This window comes from Rhincodon typus, chromosome 37 (genome assembly GCF_021869965.1).
Source record: "Rhincodon typus isolate 14 chromosome 37, sRhiTyp1.1, whole genome shotgun sequence".
Classification (NCBI taxonomy): Eukaryota; Metazoa; Chordata; class Chondrichthyes; order Orectolobiformes; family Rhincodontidae; genus Rhincodon; species Rhincodon typus.
Window position 1 is genome coordinate 18,322,416 of NC_063368.1, and position 10,844 is coordinate 18,333,259.

General features: G+C 47.6%; 1 protein-coding gene across 1 annotated transcript in view; it reads right to left on the reverse strand.

The window, feature by feature from the left end:
* LOC109922882 (arf-GAP with dual PH domain-containing protein 1-like) overlaps positions 1 to 10,844 on the reverse strand; it is a 91,016-nt gene that overhangs the window by 5,225 nt on the left and 74,947 nt on the right. Inside the window, exons 5-7 of the mRNA XM_048617376.1 lie at positions 10,203 to 10,263; positions 5,392 to 5,475; positions 4,977 to 5,039 (exon numbers count right to left, since the gene is read on the reverse strand). Coding sequence (XP_048473333.1) covers positions 4,977 to 5,039; positions 5,392 to 5,475; positions 10,203 to 10,263 — 208 coding nt within the window. The remainder of the gene's footprint in view (positions 1 to 4,976; positions 5,040 to 5,391; positions 5,476 to 10,202; positions 10,264 to 10,844) is intronic.

The following is a 10,844-nucleotide window of genomic DNA, read 5'->3' on the forward strand; positions in this document are numbered from 1 at the left end:
GAGGGCACCCTCTGTGTTGTGTCACACTGAGGGCACCCTCTGTGTTGCATGGCACTCCCTCTCTGCTGAATGGGATGGGTTCAGAACCGATTCAACAGCTCACAACTGGGCAACCGTGAGGTGCAGTGGGCTATCAGCCAACGACAATCACAATCTGTAACCTCATCGCTCTCTTACTGCTGCCCCAACTCCCCCTACCCACCCTACTATTCCCCTCAAGCTGACCAATCACCTGCTGGGTCAATGGAGACATGCCAGGAACAGCACCAGGGATGAGGTTGTTGACTTGCTTGCTGAGCTCGCTTGTTTTTGTTCAGGCGTTTTGTCACCATGCTAGGTGACACCATCGAGGTGATGAAACGTCTGAACGAGAACAAGCCAGCTCGGCGAGCAAGTCAACAACCTCACCCACAACCCGGGCTACAGATCTTTACCAAAACTTTAAGCACCAGGGATGTCGAAAATGAAATGCCAACCTGATAAAGCTACAATACATACACATGCCGAACAGCCGAAGCAGAATACTACAGCGAGACAGAGGTGATTATAGAGCCAACAGACCATATCACAGCTCTGCAGTACACCACATCCACTCACCAATGTCTGTAGACCATTGGAATGGCCTGACAACCTAAAAGATGCTTTACAAATATATCACCCGTCCTTCTCTGCTTTGTATAAATTTAAAATCCAGAACATTAACTACAATGTTTTCAGTTTGTTGATTAAGTAATTGTCTGTGCATCTAACACAGGGAACTGGTCATGAATGTGAGATCATAAATTGCTGAATATGTTAGCAGTGAGAATTTCAAACATACAGGGCAGGAAAAGAAAGTAAAATAGAATTTTCTTCAAAATTCCACACATTGCATGTGCGTGTGTGTGTGTGTGTGTATGTATGAGCATGTGTATGTGTGTGAGAGAGACGGAGGGCATGTGAGAATTTGTGTGTAAAATAGTATGTGTGAGAGACAGGATGTGTGTGACAGAGTGTGAGCATGAGAGACAGTGCATGTGAGATCGAAGATGTGTACGACAGCAGGGACATGTGTTTGTGTGTGTGTGTGTAAGACAGAGAAACTGTAAGTGTGTGTGTATGTTTGCACACGTGCATGTGTGTGGGAAGAGGTGTGTGTGTGTGTGAGTGAGAGAGAGAGAGAGAGAGAGTGAAAAGGTATGTGTTAGAGAGCCTGCAGCATGCCAGCTCAGTGGTTAGCACCGCTGCCTCACGGCGCCAGGGACCTGGTTTTGATTCCAGCCTCGGACGACTGTCTGTATGGACCATAAGACATAGGAGCAGGAATTAGGCCATTCGGCCCATCGAAACATTCTCACTTTGTCTGCGTGGATTTCTTCCAGGTGCTCCGATTTCCTCCCACAACCCAAAGATGTGCAAGCTAGGTGGATTAACCGTGGGGAATGAAGGCTTATGGGGTACGGTGGGGGACTGGGTGAGATGCTCTTCGGAGGGTTGATGCAGACTGAATGGGCCGAATGGCCTCTTTCTGCACTGTGGGGTTTCTGAGTGTGAGTGTATATTTGAGAGAAGGTGTGTGTGTGTGTGTGTGTGTGTGTGTGTGTGTGTGTGCGCGCGCGCATGTGTGTCTCCTGTAACCACCGATGGTTGGGATGAGATCACACAAGCACCTTTCTTATTTCCTGAAATATACTCAGTCCTCGCAGGGTGCCTGTCTAACAAGGAGCTGATTCATCACCTGTAAAGCTGTGACTAAAACCAATGGGTGATCCAGTCAATGACAGGAGCCATCAAACCCAGGTCCCAAAGACAGAGCATCTTTAAAAAGAGGTCCTTGTAAAGAGTGGAAATTTTACAATTCGCAAGTCTTCAATCACGTTTGATTAGCATTGTTATTGTGGACTTTGGCAGCCATTTTGAGTACAACCCACAGGTAACAATGTGACCAGTGCCCAGTTGACCTTTCTCAGTGGGCGTTAGAAGGAATGGTGGTCAGAATCCCAGGAAAACTCCCTGTTCATCTTATACTACCACTGGACCCAAAAGGTCTCCTTCAACAGGCAGAATGGAACTGCGGGTGATGGCAGGAAGTGTCCCCATTGGTGACAGGAAGTGTCCCACAATTCCCCATCTGAGCTGTGAACTTCCAAGGGAAATGTGCTCTTTGCATCAAAACCATGCATGTACATCGAACCCAATTAGGAGCAGAGGTACAAAAACAGAAATTCCATGTCCTAGAGATAGTAGGAACTGCCGATGCTGGAGAATCTGAGATAGCAAGGTGTGGAGCTGTAACGTCAGCTTTCCTGCTCCTCTGATACTGCTTGGCCTGCTGTGTTCATCTAGCTCTACATCTTGTTATCTCAGTTCCATGTCCTAGCCCCCTATCCCACACACCAGGCCTTGTTATCACATAGCCTGCCATTACACAGTACCTATAGTTAGTCATTAACAGTCCCCATTAACAGCTATTCACCCTCCCAGCCAGATTGTTATCAACCCCTTTGTCTATCCAACTGCTCTTCTCTCTCTTCGGGCTTGATCCTGTCGTTTACTCCCTACCCCATCCCCCTCCCTATTTTCTGCATATAAACCGACATTTTCCCAGCTACCATCAATTCTGAGGAAGGGTCACTGGACCCGAAATGTTAACTATGATTTTTTTCTCCACAGATGCTGCCAGACCTCCTGAGCTTTTCCAGCAACTTCTGTTTTTGTTCCTGATTTACAGCATCTGCAGTTCTTTTGGGTTTTATTTAGGAGAATGGGTATCTGTGCTTATAGCTGGGAATGAATAAATGAATGGGGACTGGCAAAGGACATCTCCTGTTTTTTATTCTTCGTAGGATCCACAACCTGAACTCACAATTCTACTCAGCTTTATTGGACACTAAAAACCGTAAGTACAGTAAACTTACTGGTGCCTACCACCTAAAACGGGCCTACTCCACCTCCCAAATCCCCAACCCTACCCAGGACCTTCCCCACAATGTGCCAACCGCCATTGGCCATGAGGCCACTGTCAGAGCACCCACGGATGACGTCACATCCTCCACCACCAGGTACACCACTTCCGGGACAGCGACGCCATCGACACTGTTGCTGATGCCACCACCTCCATTTCCGAGGCCAACACCATAGACACTGAGGACGCACCTACTGTCACCGCTGCTGCCGCTGCCTACCCCGCTCCGCCGATGCCGACGCAACTCCGCCCACCACCACCGATGCAACTCCGCCCACCGCCAACGCAACTCCGCCCACCACCGCCGACGCAACTCCGCCCACTGCCGAAGCTGATGCATCTCCGCCCACCACCTCCGACGCAACTCCGCCCAACGCCGACGCGACTCTGCCCAACGCTGACGCAACTCCGCCCACCACCTCCGACACAACTCCGCCCAACGCCGACGCGACTCTGCCCAACGCTGACACAACTCCGCCCACCACCTCCGACGCAACTCCGCCCAACGCCGACACAACTCTGCCCAACGCCGATGCAACTCCGCCCACCACCGCTGACGCAACTCCGCCTACAGCCGACGCCGCACGGCCCACCACTGATGCCGACGTCGCTCTGCCCATCGCCAACGCAACTCCACCCACAGCCGACGCCGACGTCGCTCCGCCCACCGCCTCCACAGCCAGCAGCTCCTGAGGAGACAGTAGCACCCAGCCCTGCCGGGTCTTCACCATCCCCCCCAGACCTCCCCTTTACTGAGGACGAATGGTCAGTCCTCAGTAAAGGGCTCATCTTTGTCCTCCTCCACCCACACATCAACGAATACCGCTCACGTTTGGACATTGAACAGTTTTTCCGCTGCCTCCGCCTCCGTGCTTACTTCTTCAACCGTGAGCCTAACCCTCTGCCTACTGACCCCTTCTCCCGCCTCCAACACACCCCCTCCTCCTGAACACCACCCCAAGGCCTCCTATCCTCCCTCGACCTCTTCATCTCCAACTGCCGTCGTGACATCAATTGCCTCAACCTCTCCACCCCTCTCACCCACTCCAACCTCTCCCCTGCAGAACGTGCAGCCCTCCGCTCCAATCCCAACCTCACCACAAAACCCGCGGACAACGGAGGCGCAGTTGTAGTATGGCGCACTGACCTCTACATCGCCGAGGCCAGGTGCCAACTCTCCGACACCTCCTCCTACCGCCCCCTTAATCATGATCCCAGCCCTGACCACCAAACCATTATCTCCCAACCCATCCACAACCTCACCACTTCAGGTGACCTCCCACCCACAGCCTCCAACCTCATTGTTCCCCAACCCTGCACCGCCCACTTCTATCTCCTTCCCAAAATCCACAGACCTGACTGCCCTGGTCAACCCATTGTCTCCACCTGCTCCTGCCCCACCGAACTTATCTCCAACTAAGGAAGAAGGGTCTAGGCCCAAAACATCAGCCTTCCTGCTCCTCTGATGCTGCTTGGCCTGCTGTGTTCATCTATCTCTACACCTTGTTATCTCATGAATGAATGAATGATGGATTAGTGAATGATTTATTGACACATATATCTAGGGAGATACAGTGGAAAGTGTTCTGTCGCCACATTCCGTGCTGTTTTGATGTTCTCCTCTCCTGTTTCTAGGCAGCGGTGTGGACAGTTGTGATTAAAAAAGAAAATAGAATCCTTACAGTGTGGAAACAGGCCCTTCAGCCCAACAAGTTCACACCAACCCTTGGTACATCCCACCCAGACCCATCCCCCTATAACCCACCTAAGCTACACATCCCTGAACACTACGGGCAATTTAGCATGGCCAATCCACCCTAACCTGCACATCTTTGGACTGTGGGAGGAAACCAGAGCACCTGGAGAAAACCCACGCAGACACGGGGAGAATGTGCAAACTCCACACAGACAGTCGCCCGAGGGTGGAATCAAACCCGGGTCCCTGACGCTGTGAGGCAGCAGTGCTAACCACTGAGCCACTGGGTAACTTGGAACCATTTAACAATAACAAGAAGATGTTGGTCTCTCTTACCTTGGGTCCTGTTTTCTCCATGTAGCCTTCCTTCAGGAAGTTCCTCGTCAGTTTGTGCTTCAGCTGTCGAATCCGAAGTTGGAAAATAAATTTATTTATTTTCAAGAAGGAGTTCAATATAGTCCTTAAGGCTAACGGCGTCAAACGGTATGCTCTCACTGTAGACCAGAGGAGGCTCAGAGGCAAAACAGAAGTTGCTGAAAAAGCTCAGCGGGTCTGGCAGCATCTGTGGAGAGAAATCAGAATTAACGTTTTGGGTCCCGACCCGAAACGTTAACTCTGATTTCTCTCCACAGATGCTGCCAGACCTGCTGAACTTTTCCAGCAACTTCTGTTTTTGTTTCTGATTTACAGTGTCCACAGTTCTTTCGGTTTTTATTTAGGATACTCAAGAGGCGTTGTCAGTGAAGCTTACCTCATGGTCACTTGTCCCTGGAAATGCCACTTGTAAGTAGTGAAACTGGACAGCACGAATGGCATTGAACCAATCTACAATCTCCTGCAGGAGAAACAAGATTAAATCCAATGAGACCATCATTCTGTATTTGCATAATAAGCAGTTCGAGTTGCCAACCCTCCAGGGGAGACTTAGAGTCTCCAGGAAAGACAGAATTAATTTCCAGGTCATTGCTGCAGGCAAGGACAAAAGAAAAGGCTTAATAACTGTGTTCCTTTTCTTATTCTTTGAAGACACTCATTCATCAAAGATAAAGGTAAAAATATCCTGCAGCTTTAACCCAATGATGTCACTTCATTGGCGTGTCACAGAGTCATACAGCATGGAACCAGACACTTCGGTCCAACTCATCCATGCTGACCATGTTTCCTGAACTAAACTAGTCCCACTTACCTGCATTTGGCCCATGTCCCTCTAAACCTTTCCTATCCATGTACCTGTCCAAATGTCTTTTAAATGTTGTAACTGGACCTGAATCTACCACTTCCTCTGGCAGTTCATTCTATGTACGAAACACTCTCTGTGTGAAAAAGTTGCTTCTCACACCCCTTTTAAATTTTTCCCCTCTCACCTTAAACCTATGCCCTCTAGTTTTGAACTCCCCCACCCTAGGGAAAAGAACTTTAATATTCACCTTATCTATGCCCCTCATGATTTTATAAACCTCTATGACGTCACCCCTCAGCCTCTTACACTTCAGGGAAAAAAAGTGCAGCCTATCCAACCTTTCCTAACTTAAAACCTCTAGTCCTGGCAACATCCTTGTAAATCTTTTATGCACCCTCTCCACTTTAATAATATCCTTCCTGTAGCAGGGCGACCAGACCTGTGCACAATACTCCAAAAGTGGCCTCACCAATGTGCTATACAGCCACAACATAATGTCCCAACTCCTACACTCAATGCTCTTGCCAATGCAGCAAGCAACATTTCGTAGTGTTGACATAAAACATGAAAAAAGTGGCAGGAGCAGGCTATTCGGCCCCTTAGACCTGCCCTCCCATTCTAGAAGATCGTGGATGATCTGCCCCAGGCATCAACTCATCTTTTGTGCCAGCTCATCACAGCCCACAGCTCTCCGATATTTCATAAATCCATCACCTCCATCTTTAAATACAGCAGATGGCGGAATTTGAATTCAATCAATATCTGGAACTAAGAGTCTAATGACGACAGTGAATCATCACGAATGCTCTTTAGGGAAGGAAACTGCCATCCTTACCTGGTCTGGCCTACATGTGACTCCAGACCCACAGCAATGTGGTTGACTCGTAACTGCCCTCTGGGCAATTAGGGATGGACAATAAATGCTGCCTCACCAGCGATGCCCTCATCCCGTGAATGAATAAATCAGACTAGTGGGTCTCTTTCAAACTGTCTCCAATCTAATTATGTCCTTTTTTTAAAAACGTGAGGACTAAAACTGTACGCAGTACTGCATGTGTAGTCTCACCAACATCCTTTGCAGTTGTAAGAAGACTTCCCCATTTTTAAACTCTAATTCCCTAGCAATAAAGGTCAATAAAGGGGTCTAGGCCCAAAAAGTTGACTCTCCTGCTCCTCTGATGCTGCCTGACCTGCTGTGTTCCTCCAGCTCCACACTGTATCGACTCTGACTCCAGTATTGTCAGTTCTTGCTATCTCCAATAAAGACTAACATTCCATTAACCTTCTTGGCTCCTTGCTGCACCAGCATGCCAACTGTTTGTGTTTCATGCACAAGAACACCCAGATCCCTCTGCGCCTCACTTTTTTGGAGTCTATCTCCACTTAATAGTCTGCCTTTTGATTCCTCCCACCAAAGTCCACAACCTCACACTTTCTGACGTTAAACCCATCTGCCAGATTTTTACCCACTCACTCAACTGATCTTTATCCCTTTTCAGAATCCTCATGCCCTCACTGCAACATACCCTTGCGTTGCTAACAAATTTGGATACATGACACTGCCCCCTCCTCCAATGATTAATAAACCAAGCAAATATTTGAAGCCTGCAGACTAATCCTTGTGGTAGTCCACCAGTTACTTCCAACTTGAAAAAAGGCCCATTTATCCCAACTCTCTGCCTTCTGTGTGTTAACTAATCTTCAATCCATGCTAACATATCCCCTGAGCTCCAATCTTGTACAATAACTTTTTGTATGTCACTTTCTTGAATGCCTTCTGCAAATCCAAATAAACTACATCTACTAGTTCCTTCTTATCAACTCCTCCTGTTGTGATCTCAAAGAACTCTAGCAAATTTATCAAACATGATTTCTCTTTCACAAACCCATGTTGAATCTGTCTGATTGTGTTAAGCTTTACTGAATGTCTTTTTTTTCCCCTTAATAATGGATTCTAGTATTTTCTCAAAGACAAATGTCAGGAAAACTGCTTTATAATTCCCTGCTTTCTGTCTCCCTTCTTTCTTGTCACATTAGCAGTTTTCCAGTTCGCCAGAACCCTCTCAGAATCCAATGAGTTCTAGAATATTTCAATCAATACCTCGACTATCTCTGTGGTCCCTTCCTTTAAAACCCCTGGTGCAGGCCATCAGGACCTGGAGACTATCTGTCTTTAGCTCCATTGGTTTGTCAAATACTTTGTCCCTTGTGAGGGAGACTGTTATAGATCTTTCCTCCAATTAGTACCTTGTTTATCTGATTTCTTTAAGACGTTTATGGTGTCCTCCACATTGAAGACTGATGCAAAAGTGTTGGGTTAAATTATGTGTCATTTCCTTGTCCTCATTATCAATTCCCCAGTTTCATTTTCCAAAGGGTCTCACATTACTTTAGCTACGCTCTTTCTTTTTATATACTCTCTTTGTTTTGATATGTTTCTGATCCCCATTCTCCCTGTAACCTTTGATCCCCTAATCAAAAACATATCAATTTCTGTCTTAAAGAAGCTGCACTTATTTTCATATTGCTTGCTAATTTACTTCCATAATCAATTTTCTCCCTCTTTGTTAGCTGTTTAGTGATCAGTTACTAGTTCCTAAAAAAAATTCTGAATCCTCTGCACTGCCAATAGTTTCTGCTACTTTGTCATTCTCATTGAGTCCTTCTTTTGACCAGAGAATATTTTTGCTGAATGTTATGAAATATCTGTCTAAATATCTTCTCCTGCTTATCTACTGACCTGCCACTTAATCTATATTCCGAACACACTTCAGACAACTCTTCATCGCTCTACAATTGCCCTTAATTAAGTTTATGACACTGATTTGAGACCCAGGTTGCTTTCCCTCAGACTGAATTTGAAATTGTTACCGTATGGTGATCAAATTTGACGAAGACCACAACAAACAGGATTAATTTGTTTGGGTAACAAAGTGCCTGTTGCCCTTCCCCATTGGTTGTAGGAAGACAGTGCTTCAAGGCCAGAAGATGTAGGAGCAGAATTAAGCCATTCAGCCCATCAAGTTTGCTCCACCATTTGATCATGGTTGATATGTTTCTGAACCCCATTCTCCTGCCTTCTCCCTGTAACCTTGGATCCCCTGACTAATCAAGAACATTTCAATTTCTGTCTTGAAGACACTCAATGACCTGGCCGCCACAGCCCTCTGCAGCAATGAGTTCCACAGATTCACCACCCTCTGGCTGAAGAAATTCCTCCCCATCTCAGTTCGAAAGGTTGTGCCCTCAATCTGAGGCTGTGCCTTCAGTTCCCCAGTTTCTGTGCCTTCTGTGGGCTGAAGGGCTTGTACTGTGCTGTTCTGTTCTATGTTCCTAGTCTCTCCTGCTAGTGGAGACATCTTCTCCAAGTCGAATCTATCCAGGCCTCCCAGTATTCTGCAGGTTCCAATCAGAGACCCCCATCATCCATCCAAACTTTCAGTACAGACCCAGCATCCTCAAACACTCCTCATATGACAAGCCCAATCAATAACATGGGTGTGGCTATGAAAACAGAAATTACTGGAAAAAATCAGCAGATCTGGCAGTGAATATGGACAGAAACAGAGTTAACGTTTCAGGTCTAGTGACCCTTCATCACAGCTAGTAGGAGCTAGGAAAAAGTGGTACTTAAGCTGAAGTTGGGGTTGGGGGTGTTGTAAAGGAACAGGCAATTAGTGGAGATAGAGCCCAGAGAGGGAGAAAGATAGTGAGGCAAACAAAGGGATGGATAATGGTGAGCCAGAGAAGGAGAAAAGCTAGTAATGGGAACCATAAGTAGATGAGAATGGCTTGGCTGGGCTGAAAGCAGCTCATGTCATGACAGGGCCTGGTGGGCGAGGATGGGTAAAGGATATGGAAGGTGGCAATCAGGTTCTACAATTATTGAACTCGATATTGAGTCCTGGAGGCTGCAGGGTCCCTAAGCAGAAAAACGAGGCGCTGTTCTTCCAACTTGTGTTGAGTTTCGCTGGAGCAGTGCAGCAAACCCGAGACAGAGATAGTGGCCAGGGAACAGGGTGGGTGTGTCGAAGTGGCAGGCAACTGGAAGCTCAGGGTAGTTTTTACAGACAGAAGGTAGGTGTTCCGCAAAGTAGTCGCCCAGTTTGCATTTTGTTTCCTCAGTGTAGAGCAGACCACATTGTGAGCAGCGAATGCAGTAGACTAGATTGTGGGAAGTGCAGGTGAAGTGTTGCTTCACCTGGAAGGTGTATCTGGGAGCCTCCATTCATGTGTGAGCAGGTTGCTCTGAGGCAGAAGGTCACATCATAAAACCTCCAGGAATGCAGCCAGTCAGAGTTGGCAATCCAAGGAGCTACTGGCACTAGATGATGGACCTCCTGTTTATATTGATCAGTTGCTATTGGCACTTTGCTTGTTACCATGGCTACTACGTTCAACCCAGTAAAACCACTCCTAATCTTCGCGGATTCTTCCTGGTTCCTGAGCATGGGAGGATGTAACAAACTGGGGAAATTAAAACACTGAAAAGAAAGACCTTGCATTTATATAGTGCCTTTCAAACTTCAAGATGTCCCAATCCAATTTATAGCAGGGTGAGGTACTTTTTGAAGTGTAGTCATTGTTAGACTGGAGGAAAGATAGTCGTCAATTTGCCAGCAGTAAGCTCCCTTAAACAGCAATGGCCCAGATGATCAGGGAGAATTCTCCTTCATAATAACGTCAACAAATACTTTCTCATCCCCCTGACACAGCAGCTGAGGGGGCAGTTTGAAAGACAGCATCTGACAGTGTGGCACTCCCTCAGCACTGACCCTCTGACAGTGCGGTGCTCCCTCAGCACTGACCCCCCGACAGTGCGGTGCTCCCTCAGCACTGACTCTCCGACAGTGCGGTGCTCCCTCAGCGCTGACCCCCCGACAGTGCGGTGATCCCTCAGCACTGACCCTCCGACAGTGCCCACTCCCTCAGCACTGACCCTCCGACAGTGCGGTGCTCCCTCAGCACTGACCCTCTGACAGTGCGGCGCTCCCTCAGCACTGACCCTCTGACAGTGCGGCGCT